The sequence below is a fragment of the Cornus florida genome, unplaced genomic scaffold (genome assembly GCF_030987335.1).
Source record: "Cornus florida cultivar Cherokee Brave unplaced genomic scaffold, ASM3098733v1 CherokeeBrave_3.0.0_Hap2_Chr11, whole genome shotgun sequence".
NCBI classification, from domain to species: Eukaryota; Viridiplantae; Streptophyta; class Magnoliopsida; order Cornales; family Cornaceae; genus Cornus; species Cornus florida.
Window position 1 is genome coordinate 127205457 of NW_026775581.1, and position 18294 is coordinate 127223750.

At 35.1% G+C, this 18294-nt stretch overlaps 1 protein-coding gene across 1 annotated transcript; it reads left to right on the forward strand.

The window, feature by feature from the left end:
- Window positions 1-4684: 4684 nt before the first annotated feature.
- On the forward strand, window positions 4685-16389 carry LOC132282091 (GTPase ERA-like, chloroplastic). Its single transcript, XM_059783718.1, has 10 exons — window positions 4685-4795; window positions 5199-5235; window positions 7795-7940; window positions 10802-10942; window positions 11015-11128; window positions 11388-11513; window positions 13289-13387; window positions 13518-13619; window positions 15020-15100; window positions 15331-16389. The coding sequence occupies exons 1-10, from the start codon at window positions 4685-4687 to the stop codon at window positions 15415-15417; spliced, it is 1044 nt and encodes a 347-aa protein (XP_059639701.1). The 3' UTR covers window positions 15418-16389.
- Window positions 16390-18294: the final 1905 nt, after the last annotated feature.

Genomic DNA, 18294 nt, shown 5'->3' on the forward strand with positions numbered 1-18294 from the left:
CCTTAAGTTATTTAGGAATATTTAATCTTCTATTAGACACACATGATGCTGATGTATTGATTCAACAGTTTAACACACAAATCCGTATTCATTGCATGTCATTTCTAACATGGATATGTCACCTAGTGGTGAAGTGCTCATGTAAAACATTTATTACTCAACTTCACAAAGACCTCATTGTCGGTCTTAGCACCTTTGGCTTGAAGCCTTGAATTAATCACTCCTAATTAGTCTTGTCATCTATCTTCCACATGACTATCATCCGAGCTGCCCTTAAACAGTAATCAGATGCTGATGGGTGAGGTGGGGTTGGGGTTGGCCTCAGGTCCTGATAGCTTGAAGGACCATCCATCTCAGTCAAGTTTCTCTCTTCTTGTTCCAGATTGGTGCCACATTTAACTTTTCACAAATTTTTTCCTTTTTCCCTTTTTAGTTCTATCCTTGTCTTGGTACACAGTTTCAGTATTTGTCTATTGGTTTTGCTGAGTTATGGATATTTAGTTGACTTCCAGCTTTCTTTATCATTGAGTATGGTCTTAAAACCATCTCGTATTATTAGAATCTATAACAAATCTCGTAATGAAGAATCCAGGAGATTTCACCAAATTTTTTTGTATCTGGATTTGATACTTTTTGAATGGATATGGCTTTCATCTAGAAGTGTTTATGTAACGCTTTTGCTGGCTTGCTTGGATGAAAATTTAGAAAGTTAAATATGTATTGTAATTTTCAATGTAATTGTAGCTTCTTGATGTTCAATTATCCCAAATATTATGTCCTTTCATTTTTCAAGAAATCTGGTATTGGATTTTGCAGTTTCTCTATTTTGACTTGTAGAAAACTTTTATTAATTTCTGATTTCAACTTTTCACAGTTACAAAATAGGAAAAAGAGATTCTGGAACTCGCTTTATATTGCTCTGCTGGGAATGCTCATTGTCAGGTTGGATGAGTATGCACATTCCGTCATTAGAAATTTGAATTACTTCATCTGTCGATGCTTATTGTTCATTTTGTAGTCTAGTGTGCACCGTTATAATGTTTATGGCATCATATGAGAACTATCCTAGTGGTTATGCACTAAAAGATTTGCATCGGATGGGTGAGCTCTCTCTCTCTCTCTCTCACACACACACACAAGCATCTTATAAGCCATTGTGTTCATTGCCACGAAGTAGACATTCTCTGTGTATTAAATGCTGATGTGTGTTTTTTGTCCTTTCCGAAGACCTGCTTGCTTAAGTGCACCTTTAATAACTATGCATTCGACCATGGAATTACATTTGAAGGCATGATACATACTTAGAAGAAGATCCTTCTATTGCACGATCTCCTTTGTTATCATAGCTTGAATGAGGTACAAATGTGCAATTAAGGAATTAGTAGTAGATGAAAAATAATTTACAAATAATGAATTGCAATAGATGGAGAGAGGAAAGATTAAGATAAAAATAAATAAACCAAGGGGTTGGCCTAGTTGGAAAAGACTTGGGCCCTGGTGCCTCATGAAACATCAGGTCTCAGGATCGATTCGTGTTAGCTGCAAACAATTCCTTGGAGGGGGGGTGTGTGAGTACCAACTAGGGGGAAAAAAAAAAGGTTAAGATAAAAAGGTAATGGTATTCTCCCACTAGTGCTACTTCTAAGGTTTGCAAAGCTGACTACTCTGATTGAAACCAAATACAACTTTATATGTGTGTTGCTAGGTTTGAGCGAGCAAAAACAATTGAAAGGTTATTGGTATTTCAAAATCATGTGGTTATAAGGAGCTTTATATGTAAAATCTGTATAACATTGTCTCCAAGTAAAGCTTTAATAAGATAACTAAATGAACCTTAAAACATACTTAGTGAGACAAGTTGAAAGGTTTAATATATCCAGAGGTGAACCACTCAAAAGAAAGGGTCCTGCTAACTTCTCTCTCTCTCTCTCTCTCTATATATATATATATATATATATATATATATTTATATTGTTTATTCTTTCTGATATGTAAAGAAGATAATCGGAGCCGTCTAACAAACCATAATATTTGTCACCTAAAAATAGAAAGTATTGTGAAAGTTGGTGCGAGTCTTGGAGTAATATTTTACAGACTATTATACAACAAATATATTGTAAAGCAATTGACGTGCTTTACCATTCAGTATGTACGTAAAAGAAGCCGAGACAGTGTACATTCATCTAACTATTTGTCAATCTTGAATAGTTTTTTGAATCATCTACATTTTCAATATTAGCCAACTATTCAGATACAGAAATCATTTTTGTGTTTAAGTTGTTAGTTTGCATTTGCATTCAATTCTGGTTGTGTGAGTGTATTTGAATTGCATTATTCAGTGAAAATTGATATGATTGTTCTGGCAGGCTATGCCACAAACAATTCAAATGAACAGTGGGTCCACATAGACTCCTTCTCAGCGATGAATGGAATTTCTCTCTTTTGTGAAAATGATTTCCCATGGAGGTATACTTGATTCGACTTATTTGTATCGTCTCTTAAATTCCATGACGGTCTTTATCTATTTCAGTGACTGGTTTCTTAGGACAGTTTTATCTATATCAAAATAGTGGATCGTCCCTTGGGTGTAAGTACCAAGTCGTAAATAGTCATGGTGATATATTTATTTATCTTGGACGTTATACACGATTTGTTGGAAAAACTGAAAGATTTTTTTTTTTGATAAGTAGAAAAACTGAGAGATTTTACAGTTTATGTTGTAACATTTCCTCTGCAGGTGGTGTTGTTGGCTTGTTTTTGCATTCCCTTTGTCCCTAGATTTACTTGGGAGTTGTATGTTGTGTTTTGATCTTTGAAGTGTGCTCTGAGGAAAGACTGTTTCTTGTAACTTTTAGAGTCGTATATTATTTAGATTTGATGGCTGATTAAGTTGGTTTTACTTTTATAGGGTAAATGGTTTTGGTATCTCCTTCACAAAATGGAGTTCCTAGTCATGTGAAAAAATAGATGCCCTTGGTTGTTATGTGCACTGCTCTTAGTACTTTATCCCATGAGATTTGAGCATGTCACGAGCACAAAATTTGAAACCAACTACTTATATATTCTGTAAAAGTATTGGAATGGGGCTCAATATAATTATGACAAGCTGTGTATGGTTGATATATTTAAAAAACACCATTCTCTTGGCATATTAAGTAAGAATTCTTTCAATTGAAGAGAATTTTTGTCCCTTGTCTCATTTTCCTTCTTCTTTTCTTCTCTCCTTCCTTCCTTTCACTTTATTCTTCAAATTGAGTTTGCTTTGCATGCTTTAGGTTGCAGCAGTTGTCATAATGTTCCTTTCGGAACACTTAACTGTCATCACTCACTCAAAGTAATCATTCCTTAAGAACTGGTCAAAAGCTACCTTGCATTGCTGTTGGTATGAGCGTTGGTATTTGACACGATGATTTAGTAACCTATAAAGTGAGACTTTTAAGGACACTACATGTTATAGAACTTTGTAGAACTCACCTATACTAAACATTTTAGATGCTGATATAAGGTTTGAGCACCAACCTACGATTGCAACAGTTTAGTATTATTTACCTGGAAAGTTTATGTTAGTACCCAGTCAATATTCTATGCAGGAACGTAATCACTGCTGTGGAATGTCAATATAGAATTTGTTGTATCAATCTCAAACACTGTACATCATTATTTTACTCATTTCAAGTATTTGACGCTTTTTAATAGCAATCAACTATTTTGCCTATGGCAGTAAGGATGTAGGAAAACAGGTGACTGTCAATGTGCGTTGTTACTAATCAACTGAAATGCATTTTTTTTCATGGTCAGATAAGGAATATTCATCACTGTCACTCTTAACTAACGGAAAATAGAAATTCTCTAATTTTGGATGGGAACTAAAAGGCTTGGATTGTAATTTTTTTTCAATGTCAGATAAGAAATGAGGCTGACCAAAACCTACATATGTTTTTCTTATGTCTTTTTTCTCCTCTCTTTCTCCTCATGTTTTACTTTTCTAAAAATTAAAAACAAAAAAGAAAAAAGTGTAGTTTCTTCACCAGCCGCATCTTTAAGGAATCATTGTGAGGGCCAGGTTACATCCCTGTGACAGCTTATTGTGATCTGTCTTTTCATCAACCATCAATTCAACAGCTTCCAGAATGTAGCACATTAATAAGGAAGGAATTCAACAGTTTCAAATTCTTTTATGATCTGCAGTGCTTGTTTTTCAGTTCATGGTTATACTGTTTTGTAATGCAGGTATTCTGAAGAAGAAGACATGCATCTGGATGAATTTTGCCAAAGGAATTTCACCTATCTTCTGAAGTGAGTTTGTCATCATTCTATTTTATCTTTTTGTCTTAAAAATGTGTGCCAGAACATGATGCGTAAACAGATGTGATTTATGGAAAAAAATTTAGCTACGGCCATCTCAGGTATTTATTTTTTAAGATGTCGTCCCAACTCTGTAGTACACTGATGCAATTAGAGTGTAGCAAATAATATCCCTGTACATGAAAAAGGAAGGTATGTGTGGGCAAAAATGTTCAATTGTACTACAAAGATTCCATTTTTCTACATGGGTATTCCCCCTCCCTGTCAGCACACTAGAGTGTGCAAATGGAAACAGTGAGAGGAGAGTAGGCTGAATGCACATGACAAGGAGAGCAGGGCTATGTTAGTGAATAAGGTGCATGTAAGAAAAGGGTCACATATGGGTGATCTTGTAAGGGGTCGTTCAATACTTGGTGTATTGGAAAAAGTTTTAATTGTTGTATTGAAAGACGAGTTCAAGTTCAAAACTGGACAATTTCTGCCAAATAATGTCTAAGGTTAGGTTTATTTCCGGTGCAACCCTTCCAGCTCCGTACATAGGCGGAACCAACACTTGTAATGGACCTTCATTTGTTCTCTCTCTCTCTCTCTCGATTGGTTGTTCAGTGGATTGGAGGTGCCAAAGTATAACAGAGATGGATTATTGTTGCAAACGCATATTTGCAATTCTAGACTAATAAAAATTTGCAGACTTGAGATCGATTACCTTTTCCTTTTATTTTTTTACATACTAGTCTGAAATGTATCAGCAAATCTTGAATCTCTAATCTCATTTTTTTTTTTTCTTTCTTCTTTTGAATTGATTCCCAATATATATATTTTTCTTTGTATGATAGTGAGTACCCCAAAATGAATGGATTCAAGTGTTTATTTACTATAAACGAGTTCTCTAGAGCTCGTTTTCACAATGGCTTTCCACCCATTTTGCTGGTAAGTGGTCTTGCTTTATCTCAAAAATGTTATTTGCATAATACAGTTACTGCAAAACATTTGTCTATTCATTTACTGCAAAACATTTGTCTATTCATTTACTGCAGCTCAGAGAGCCCAAAGTATTTGTTCATGGAAATATTGCAAACACGGATGTTATGCATAGAAGTTGGCCAGGATGCTCTTGATTTATTGAGGATAGTATATAGTGTAAGAAATTGAAATGATCAATGAATTAGTATACAAATGATCAAAATTCCGACTCTCCAAAGTGCAGCACATCCTTCAATGGATATTGCCCCTAATTCTTATGGAAACTATATTTTTGTGAGAAATTTTCCCGTTTTGAGGTGTAAACATCAGGGTCCATCATATATGAGATTGACAACCCTTTTGAGCTTCATTGGTGTTAAATTATTGCATGAAAACATGTCAATAACTTGGTATATTTGGCTTGGGGTTTTGGGGTGGGTTACATTAAACTTGAAATGTCTCTGACAGATTGTAGTTGGAAGGTGTCTTGTCCCCATATGTCAAAGGTCTTTGTAATTTTTAAGAAAATGGTCACATAGAATTTTTTCTTTTTTCTCTATTTACAGTTTTACCGCTGTGAATGGTTATAATGAGTATGAGTTCCTGAGTCCATTACATAAATTACATGCCCTTTAGGCTCTTACACCTTCGCGCGCGCGCACATGAATGTATTTTATTCTACTAAGAGAGTTCGTTTGATTTGCTAAAAAAAAAATAGATTATTCCTTGCGCATGCTGTGCTAAATTTGCACCTGAATTTACCTAAATGTGCCTTGCACTTCTCATTAATCTAGTTTTGGTCCCTCTTTAATCGTACCAGGCTCTGTTCATTGGGCCGAGTATATCGCTTGTTTTGTAACTATACACTTTTAACTTCCAAAAAATATTTATAAATGAAACAACCTATATTTATGCGGTTGCAAGTAAGCGGTGCAGTTGACAAAAAAGAGAGTTCTGTGATTCCATACATACAGATTCAAATGCTAACGTAACAAATATAAATAGCTGAATGAGACAGACGATTGACTTTGACAACAGTTTTTTGGGTTTTAGAAAATTAAAAACAGAAAACTCATACTTGATTCAGTTTTTTGAAAATTATTTTCTGAATTTTTTAAAACTGTTTTTTGAATTACAAACCAAATAGGCCTAAGATTTCTTGCAAGAAAACGCAGTATAGTTCTGGCATGTGACCAACTAGCAAGTTACTGTCCAATTCTCTAATTAATTAAGACATTTTAATTCAAACAGTAATTCATGTGAATTAAGTTCCCTCAACTAAATTTTCTCCTAACTAATTATTACAGCTTTCGGATTTGTTTCATATGGCAGAAAAACTGATCCGAGTAATGGTGTAATGGTGTAATCGACGTAGTTTCACCTCTTCCTTGACTGAAGGTTGAGAGTGGGTGTGTGTTTTTCCTACCAAAAAGAAAGAGACAGAACTCTTGCTGTCAAATTCCCCACACCTAATAAGGACTAGATTTTCTTTATACTCCTCAATATTCATTAGTGACTACATAGAGGCTATTTTCTTCAAGAACTGCCCTAGCTGTTCTGCCCGACTATCCTATAAGACTTTAGAAAGCCCCCACTTCCCTCCCTTTTAGCTACAATGATCATGATGCCATTTACAACTTTACTGTGGAAATCACCAAGGTTTTTTTCCACAGAGAGAGAGGGGGTACACCATCAGCTCATTGGCTCTTGAAACCAATACCAGAGCCAACATGATCAGCCATCTTTATGAATTGATCTAGCAGCCTTGAAAACTTCCCTAGAGATCTGTTTGCAATTGCTTACCATGAACAACCTAATATTAAAAAGATTTCCGATAAATCACCATTTGAATTTCCATCAAAGGATTTGATCTTGTCTAGTTTAATATAGTGTTAGTATTAATATTCTTAAATTCATTTACCCATAGAATAAGAACAAGGAGGAGATTCTTATGTTCCATATCTGTATAATTTTTTTGCATTGGGATTACTAAAGCTGGCATTCTTACCTTGTCAAAAGGAAATTGTTGCCATACTTAAGAAGGGCATTAGTCAGTGGATTCTCTCAAACTAATCTTTGTAAGAATCTAGCAGAGGAATACACAAAAAATCAGAATAGAAGTTAATTTTTTTGACATTTATAGCCTTGGAAAAATGGAATATATTCTTGTGGGAAGGGGTATCTGTATATCTTATATTTTTGCTGGTACTGGTTTTTATAAACTTGTATTTTAAAGTGCCTCAGTGCAGAAAAGTTTTGATATGATGCTTGTATTTCTTACGTTCTGCATAATATTGCTTAGCTGTTGTGTGCTCATTTTTGAAACCATAAGCTATATTCAAGGGCTAAAAATAAGTGCAGGAAAATAGAAAGAGGAGGGAAAAAAAGAAGTGAAATGAGATCCCTACTTAACAAGGCAGTAAAATTAAGATGGGGCAGCATTCTTTCCCATCTTGTTGTTGATGACTTTTGCTATAACTTCTCTATATATCTGAAGTAACCTTTAATTTCTTGTGGCAAATGTAGGATATGTGGCTGTACTTGGGAAGCCAAATGTTGGAAAGAGTACACTATCAAACCAAATGATAGGACAAAAGCTCTCAATTGTTACAGATAAACCTCAAACTATGAGGCATCGAATCCTTGGTATATGTTCTGGCCCAGAGTATCAGGTTTGAAAATTTCTATGTTTGATGTGATCATGCCTGATTTTACTTATATTGCACATACTTAATTCTCTTTGGTAGAAAAACTAAGCAGTAACATCTGAAGCAACCATTAAGGTGGACTCAATTGGTCAGGAACCACTCAGATCACCCTTGTGGACCTACAGGGGGAATGAGGGACATCAAATGATCAACTATTTTGCCTTGGAATCTTGGAAAATGAGCAATTGGATCAATGAAGCCATATTTGAGCAAAATTTGATGATGTTTTTTAAGTCAAGAGAGACTGTCATTAGGTTGGCAATGGAATACGTTGAAGCCAGTTGATCAGAGGGACGTGAAAGGTTCTGGAAAGAAAGGTTTATTGCTTGGAGCATATCACAATTGAATACGGGGAATGTGGTATGGACTCTTCCTTTAATACTGGGATGTGCGTGAAAATGTGCTTAGACAGCCATTGGCCTTTGAAGGGTTGAAGATGATGGAAGGGTGGGCCTCGAATAATGTTATTGTAGAAACAGATTGGTAGAGCACCCAATTTGGGACAAGCATGGATAAAACTCGTACTAGCTCTTCTACCAAAATTGATATAGGACACTAAGGACAGCATTGTAGAAGCTTCTTTAGGGCAGATTATAATTGATTCTCTTGCGCTTCAGGCTATTGGGTTTTTGTTTTTTAGCATCTGTATATAATGTGAGAAATGTTTATTGTCTTGGTGTTCTAAGAAGGAAAGGCAAAGTTCTGTTTTTTATAGTGGGGTTTTGTACTGTATTCAGTAACTAGGGGCTGTTTTTAGGGTTTTAAGTTTGAATGGTGAAATGGGGAAAGGGTTAGTGCTCATCAAATAATAAATTTAACAAATTAGGGTCTTAATGGCTTTAAAGTGCAGAAAATTTAAGAGAATAAGTAGAGTAGAAGGATAGGCAAATCACAACTAGATTTTCTAGGCATCATACTTTGGGTTAGAATTGCATCACACAGTCCCTGAGTTTCTCTGAGCTGAGCCCAATTGAATTTAAAGCATTTTAAAGCTATATACAAACTCTCAAGTAATCTAACTCTTAACATGACATGAACTGCATATTCAGATACTGAACAGTTTGACCAGAAAAACCTCGTATAAAGTCTGCTTATAAAGACTCAACAGCATAACCTGACTTAAACTTTGACTTGCAGACCTCTACTATGGCTAATGTCCAGAAAAACTTATAATTTACTAAGTAATCCTAAATCTTATATGGTTGTACTCTTTTTATTATGTTAGTCTCATAAAAGAAAACCAAGGAAAGAAATAAAAAGAAATTTTCGTATCTGATAGATTTGGTACATGTTTCATGCTTTTGAACACATGTTCCACAACATAGACCAAGAGTATATTTTTGTTTTCTCGTGGCTGTCTTATTTTGGTTTGCAAGGAGTGAAACATTTGTGCTTTGGAAACCTTTAGGCAGGTTCACTTTTTCCCTGACTGTCTCACTATTTACAGCTTGACCCGTGTATTGAGTTTTGCTGTTTATGAAAGGCCCCTATAAGCACGGACATGGGATACGGATACGACAAAATACAAACACAACAATATGACAATTTCTTAAAAAATTGGATATAGATATGACAAGGGCATGACATATATATATATTATAGATGCAAATATGTATAAAAATCAATATATATATATATATATATAAGTGTCGATGGATAAATTTAAATAGTAATTTATTATGTAATATATATTGTTATTAACAATTCTTTATAAAATACTATGACCAACAAGATAGGAGTTGAGAGTTATGTTGCGTGGATAAAAATTTGGACTAAATTAGTCATGATATACATCTCAAATTCTCAACCATACTTCTTTTTTGAAGATGTTTTGAACTTTTCTTCACAATTATAATTTATACTATGATATTATTCTTGAAAAGTTACAGTTTAATGTGCAAAACTTGTTAAATATGTATTGTAAAGTATCTGAAAATTATCTGATACGTTATCAAATATCTGAGAAATATTGAATATGTTTTTTCTTTATAAGTAAGAAGTTATCAAAATATCTGAGAAGTATTGGATATGTGATGAAGGACAAGTAGGAACCAGATAGAAATAAAGGGATGAGAAAATAGAAGAAGAGATAAACTAGAAGAAGGGGATGAAAAAACAGACGAAGGGGGCTGAGAGCAGAGTGAATAGATAGGCAGGATAGACGGAATAGATGAGAAAAGCAGGAACATAAATGGGAGAAGTAAAAGAACACAGAGAGAACTCAGAGAAAGCAATAATCCAATAATGTTCCAAAACTGAGTTCTCAAATTACAAAGAAGCCTTTAAATAGGCAAATTATTAAGCAAATCCTAAAACATAAAAATACCATAATTCAAACATTATTAAAAGTAACAATAAGCATAAAAACCCTAAATTACTAAAATCCCTAATGTTATTTCTCTTTCCCTCTTCTCCAAAAGTAATGTTGAAGCATGTGCAACTCATGTATTTGAATCATATCATGTTCCCCATCAATATGTTTTAGAAAGAAAAAATAAATTTATAATTATAGATACATTTAGAAAGTATCGAACACATATCCGTAAGTATGATACGAGTACGTCACTCTTTTAGAAATTAGAAGTATCACAGAAAAGCCCCCTGCTGCCTCTCAGAGGTTCTGACTGTATTTTTCCATATGACTTTAATTTATAATTTTTCCTCGTGCTGTATCCCACTGCATACGTGTCATTGCCATTTATGATTTGAATTTTATGTCCCAAACATTGTTTACTTCCACAATTTGTTTTTGTGTGGATTTCCATGCAAGAAATATCTCATCATGCTATTTAAAATAATTTGTCTTAGCTGTGATTTACTTGTAGATGATTCTTTATGACACACCTGGAGTTATTGAGAAGAAATTGCACAAATTGGATTCTATGATGATGAACAATGTCCGTAGCGCTGCCATTAATGCAGATTGTGTTTTGGTGGTTGTTGATGCGTGTAAGGATCCCCAAAAGGTGCTTCTTCATCTGGAAAAATTGTTCTTAAAACATTGTCTCCCTTTCCTAAATATATTTGTCTGCTTTTAGATTGATGAAGTGTTGGAAGAGGGTGCGGGAAACCTCAAAGATAAGGTACCGAAATTACTGGTTTTGAATAAGAGGGACCTGATCAAACCTGGTGAAATGGCAAAGAAACTTGAGGTTAGAACTTGTCAGTATCTATTATTGTGTAGCCTGAATAGCTACACTTTTTTTTGTAGCTTGATGTATCATTGTTAATGTAACAAAAACAAAACAAAAAAACAAAAAAAACTGGTATATGGAATGTTATGTTTATAATCTCTAATTTATAGGTCCCAAATACTGTTCTCGTCATAACAGAAATCCATGGTCACTCTTCACTGGTGGCATAAGGTGGGTACTTAAGTTGTATCCTAATTCGACATTGTATATCTTGCAGTGGTACGAGAAATTCACCGTTGTTGATGAGGTCATACCAGTGAGTGCTAAATATGGTCATGGAGTGGATGATGTCAAGGACTGGATACTATCAAAACTTCCAGTTGGGCCAGCTTATTATCCGAAGGTATATAACGAGTCCACTTTTGTTCTTGTTGTCTTCCTTCTCCTTGAAAGATGAAGACTGGTAATCTTTTAAAAGCATGTTTTTCTAATTATCATAATTCCAGTGTAACCATTTACCAACTGTTGGAAATTAACAACTTGAACCCTTTGGTTGTTTGTATTCCATGATGCAAGGCACATTGCCTCCTCAAAAGTACATGATGAAAACGAAAAGTAAAATAAAAATTGAAAACTCAGAAGAGGGATAGAAAAGGAAGGAAGCAATTTGAACTTGTAGCATAAGAACTATGTCAATTTCTATATTGGTTGTTCATGACTGAAAGAAGCACACTATGTTAGTCTTAAACTTCTTCCATCTGATGAATATACAAAAATTTATAGATGTAGTCTTAAGTTTAGCTTCAAATTAGTGCCTGTGAGCCCTAAAAACAGATATGGTTAAGCATCTTTCATTTTACTCTTAAGACCGTGTGCCTTGAGAGGGGTTGAATGAGGTTGATAGCTGGCAGGATTTTTGGTGAAATTACTTGCATATATCTAAGATTAGTTGTTCAAATGCTGGCGTTTACAAGTCCTCGAATTAGTTTGATTAGATGTTACTTTGGAAGCTAAATCAAGATAAAAAGTGAAATTGAAGTGGCTACATGTTGCTTTGTAAAGCTCATAGATGACCTAGATTATCCCTGGAATTTCTATTGGCTACTTCGATTTGTAATCGAGTCACCCTCAGTTTGAGTCAGTGTTGAGAAATAATATATGACAAAGGAGTAAAACTGTACTTTCAGATTGGTATAGTAATAATGTAAATGGAGTGTCTCTCAGGTTTTGCTCCTTCCGTTTCCTTTCTCTTATTCCAGGCAGGATAGATACTTGATATGACAGAAGAGCAGATATCCAATTAGGCAAACACATTTTGTCCCCTCCTCTATTTTTCCTTTCTTCTTGACCCTTTTTTTGTCGTCATAACGTAAAAGGTCTGAGTTTTTGGGAAAAGAAGGGTTCTGAGTTTTGTAACAATCTGGGAATGATAGATACTGTACTCCAGCCTGAGTGAAAGTGTTGAGAAATGATATAAGGTAGAGGGATAAAATTGTAATTTCAGTTTGGTTTAGAAATGATATTGAGAGATTAGAGCAACCCTTGACAGGGATTATGCTCTCTCAGTTTTTCCTTTTTCTTCCTCTCTTGTATTAAGGTACCCAAGACACCTGATGGTTATATTAAGAAGTTTCACAGAGCACATAGAGAAATGTTAAAAAAAAACTGTGACCTGACATTTCTTTCCCCTATAATAAACAAGTTGTGCAGTATATACTTCATTGACAGTAGTATTAAAATTTTTTTTTGAGAATTGTTTGAAATCATTATATATGGAGTTTCTAGATTAAATAGGACATGCATGACAAGCCTTGCAGGGAATGGGTTGATCAAAATGCCTTCCACATTTTCTTCTAGTCCATTACAATTTTTTTGGGATAAATTTTGAGAACATAAAAATGCATCAAGGAATATGTTGTGAAAGATCTCAACGGTTGTAGGTTTGGCAATGACTGAAGCTTTTACTTATGGGGTTTTGGCTTTAATTTTGATCACCTAGCCAATATCATTTAGAATAAATTAATTTCCCTACTTGTTTCTGACTATCCATGTCTCTCATCTTAAGATGAATATACTGTACATTTTCTTTTCTTTTTACTTTTTTTGACTTGACAATTTGATATATAAAAATCGTTTGTTGCATATTACAACTTACCATTGCTTTCCTTGTGTTCTCAGGATATTGCTAGTGAGCACCCAGAAAGATTTTTTGTAGCTGAAATTATCAGAGAAAAAATCTTTATGCAATACCGAGACGAAGTTCCTTATGCCTGTCAGGTATACCTAAATTTTTTGAAAACCTAAAGCTTCTTATTATTATTTAAAATTTCACTTGGTGCTGTTTATATTTTTTCAGAAGTTTATATCTAACAAAGAAGTGTGGTTGATCAATCTTTGAATTGTACAGGTCAACGTTGTCAACTACAAAACTAGACCAACTGCAATAGATTTTATTCAAGTTGAGATTATTGTTGAGAAAAACTCACAGAAGATCATCCTCATCGGAAAGGTAAGTTAAAGCTTTCTTCAATGGGATACTTTTTAATATGAATTAATAATTGGCTTCTTTGTGTGTTCTCATGAAATGGTGGGATTAGATTTTTTTTTTTTTTTTTTTTACTAGTTGGTACTCACACACACTACCTCCACTGAGGTTCGAACCCTTAACCTTCCTTTGGGAAGTAGGGGCCTTGTACCGCTAGGCCACAGGCCTGTTGGTGGGATTAGATTGTTGAGATTGTCTTGGCTTTAACAAGAAGTTGAGCAGCTTAAGGAGAGGGGAGGACTGAGGAGGAGGTGTATTTCATGAAAGAGGAAGTTACCAAGAGTCAAAAGGTTCCTTACCAAGTATCTAGGATTTAGTCCTCTTGGACCAAGGCCAATTGTGCTTTATTAGGACTTCCACAGATGTGTGGTATTGGAAGTGGTTGGCTGCTCAGATATACTGCTGTCTGGAGCCAATCACTAGGCTTACAGAGCTGTCCATGGCAAGGCCTGTAAGGGAGCCGATGCAGGACTTGTAGGGTCAGCAATAGTGGAGTTACTCTGAAACTGCAAAGTAGTTTGTGCATCAACAATGATGTGGAAATCATCCTGGGGATAATGGAGAATTCTCCATCCTCTTAGGGAAGCTGGAGTGGCTAGATTCTTGTGTCAGGTGAGAGTTGCACTGCTTTCCCTGAAATCCATCTAATCAGTTACCAAATTAAGGTCATCAAATCTAATACACACACACACTTGGCAGTTGTCTAGGAGCAAGGTACAGCCTCTTGAAGTAGAATACGTTTGAATTGGGCATTTGGGACACAATACTTTGGCCTGTGTCTCTAGGCAGGGAGACCGTATCTTTTTTTGTGACAAACCACATGGTAGGCTGTGATTGGTCACATGGTAGTGCAAGGAATGGGCTGTCTACAATAATTCTAGATATTCTGTTGGCCTATGCTTATTTTATCTGCATGGTAGCATGTAGTATTATTACTAGGCCTGTATGGAATCTATAAGACTACTATTCCTTGGGTTTTAAAAAAGAAAAAGTCCAGACTTGGAACTTTGTGACTGCTTGAACTTCCAAATTTCTATGCTTTATGTTGTAAATCTCTTTCATTAGTGTCTACCTTTGTCATCGTTTGTTTTATATTTAGCTTTAGTTTGTATTGGAAATTACAGTGTAATTCATCCTAATCCTTGAAAAGGTTTTACATTTGATCAGACATCGATGACAGTCTTGTTTGAAATTATAGTGACATCCCAAAACACTTTCAAGATGCTTAACCTATTTGTTGAATGATGTGACAGTGTTCAAAATATTGAAATGTTGAGAATCCTCCTATATTATTTGAAACTGGAATGGCATGTTTGAAATTATATGTGTGTGTCTGTGATCACGTGTGTTCTGAATTTCTACAGGATGGGAAAGGTCTGAAACTACTGGCTACAGCTGCTCAGCTTGACATTGAAGATTTCTTGCAGAAGAAGGTTTTTTTGGAGGTACCAACAAATTTTAAGTTTTTTTTTTTTTTTATCACTGAGCGGTTGTCACGAATATATTTAATTAAGAATTACTGGTATCCCAAGTTCCCAACTAAATAGTGCAGACCATACTGTCAGTGACAGTGATTTAAGCCTGCTGATTTCTTGCTGCCAATTGTTCCAAGTGGTCGGTTTTAATAGTTTTGAGTTGGAAATGACATGTTCAAGGCAACTCATTTATCGAACAGGTTGAAGTGAAGGTAAAAGAAAATTGGCGGCAAGATGAAGGACTTCTGAAGCATTATGGATATGGAGGGCCAATTCGAGCATTATAATGCTGTGTTTCCATTGCACTCGATACAAATTGCAGTGAAGATGATCGTGTAATTGGAAACTCATGATTTAGTGTGCATTAAGTGATTATGTGATGATGTTTCTTATTTGGTAGTGTGATCAAGTTGGAAATTGCAGAAGCTTGTCATCGATCTTCTCAATAGCTGGAGTCAGGTACTGTAATATTCATTGTGAATCGCTCTTAGGCCACGGTGTTGGGTACCGCACAGTATTGTATTTTCTTTACTATTTTGGTGTTAGTTTTAGGTATCTTCTTTCCCTTTCCCTTGGCATTACGTCAACGTGGATCACGTCACTTTTTTATTTGGCAAAATTTTTTGGTCTTCGATTATCCAAAGTGAGGTCATTACCCCCTTAGTTGGTAAGGCACTTAGTTCTCTGATTGGGTGTGCCCGTGTTCGAGTCCCTCCCCTAATTTGTCGGGAAAAAAAAAATTACTGGCTTAGGTGGCTAATCTCTGATAGTTATGCTTGCATGGAGATGGAGCCATGGACTCGCATCAGTCTTTGTTATCCTACAACTGCTTCCCCGGCTTGTACTTCATGGACTAATTTATTCTTTTGTTAAAACGTAGTCAAGTTTATGGAACCAACCCTGCTTGCAATACGAATATCATTTATGTTACTTCTATTTTTTATTTATTTGGAGCATGTAGATTTCTTGAAGAAAAAATTAAGATGGTTTGTTGACTTCAATAGCATGTTCTTTAGGCTCTTCTGTTTTGAAGTAAAATATTTTTAAAAATATATATATATATATATGTATATATATATTTTGATGTTTGGTTGTCGTAAAATATGTACAAAGAAAAAAAAATATTAAAACCTAACAAAAATAACTTATCCATTAATTTTTGATAAATTATTTTATACAACTTACCTGATGGAATTCACCTAGACTTTTGCTGAACATATAAAAAAAAATAAAAAATAAAAAATAAAAATAAAAAAAATTGCTGGAAGATAGATTACAGTAAAACAAACTAGTCCAAGTTTGTTAAGTGAAGAGAAGATAATAAAATAGGGGAAAAAGAGGTGATCGCAATCTAGTCCAAGTTTGTTTATTGGGGGATGCAATGTACTCAACTTGTTCCGGAAGAGAGAAGAGACAAGAAAGCTTAAGAACTTTATTGATTTGGTCAGAAGATATGATCCTCATTCATAGCCCCACTTATATTTGGTTTTTATTGTTGTACTTGTATCTAAATTACCCCACTTTTGAGGTGCCAGTTTTCATGGACCCCAATGCTAGTTTTGTTTCTTTTCTCTTCCATTCTTTCCTCTTAAAGGGCAATCTCAATGCATAAGGATCGGAGTTTAGATATTTTCGTATGTCCGAAAACTATTTCCGCTATAACCTTTGGTCACAATGGAACATAATTGAAATTCAAGGATTGGAGAGTTTAAAATTGATTTGTGTGCATGTGTCTGCAGAATCAGCACTAGGTTTTGCTTCGAGGATTCTGGAGAATGGATTGTGGCAATGGAATTGGAAGAAAATGAGTCTCTGTGATTGGAACAATTATAGGTGAGACGATGGATAAGGTTGAGAGATAGGTTGAGCCATTGAGGAATAGTAGGGTTTGTGGAGAAGTCATCATCTTTCTTATTTTTGCTTTTTTATTGCTGTGAGAAATCCGAGAGAGAGATTATCTTACCATAGATGATCCTAGAGTTGAGTGAATTGCCTAAATTTATAGTATCATATATATATATATATATAGATATACATAAATAGATCGGACCTAAGCTGACCAAATTAATGTAAAGTTGGGTTGAGTTTGAGTCGAGTTGAAGTGATGTGTGTGTGGCTGTGGCGTGCATCTTTTCTGTGTTTACTATAAATAGTTCTGATGTTTTCCTGCTATTTACTTTGTATAGAGATGACACGGCATCTGAGGCAACAAAGGACGAAAAGGCAGAGGTGGGTGTGGGGTTCTGTTTCTGCTGCTATTACACTTGGCACGGCTACCTTAGCATGGTCTTCTTACCAATCAACTGTAAATTGATCATCTTCTTACCACGACCATGCAACCGAGTGATGACCTTCCAATCGAATTGCTAGCTGAATGTAATACTGCATAAGCAAGTCAACAAGAGGTCAGACATGCCATCTTGTGAATACCACCAATGTCGAGCTATTCTTTTTCTTGTTGTTGCATGGTTTCTGTGCCGTAGAGCCTCTATGCAATCAGATGATTGGGGAATAGGTAAAGTACTTGGAAACATTCAAATCTGCTGGATGTTTCTTCAAGTAGTTACTGAACTAAGGAATAGATAAAATGTCCTGCTCGTGGAGAGGGCTTTTGGATTCAACTGATACGTCACTCGTTTGCATCTCTACTTTACGGTCCAACTGATGTGTCATGCCTCTCTGAGTAGTGCTATCTGGTCCAGAGCATCTTCAACTCAGCATGGGGTTATGCAACCAAAGATGATGACTCAAAAGAATCAACAGCTGGTAGGGTACGTCTATAATTACCTTTGCACAGCTTTAGCATGGGTGCTAATTTGAAATATTTATGATTCTGTATTTTTTAACCTTTTGAGTACAATTTACTTTAATTTTATTGTAGCTCAATTCCACCAGTCTAACAAAATTTAATTGAGGTGTTAATGTGTTGATTTCCCACCCACTTACTGGGTCACTGCTGGAATAAGATCAACCTTAAATCTGAAGGAATTTTTTTTTTAATTGGCCTAAATCATCTTATTTGAGAAAATGTTGGATTGTATGATGATATCCATCCGGTTGGTGAACCAATATAGCACTCGGGACAGGTGCTAAAGGTCAAATTAAATACTCCAAGATATATATATATATATACATCTATTTCCGATGAAATGCAGATGTCTGCC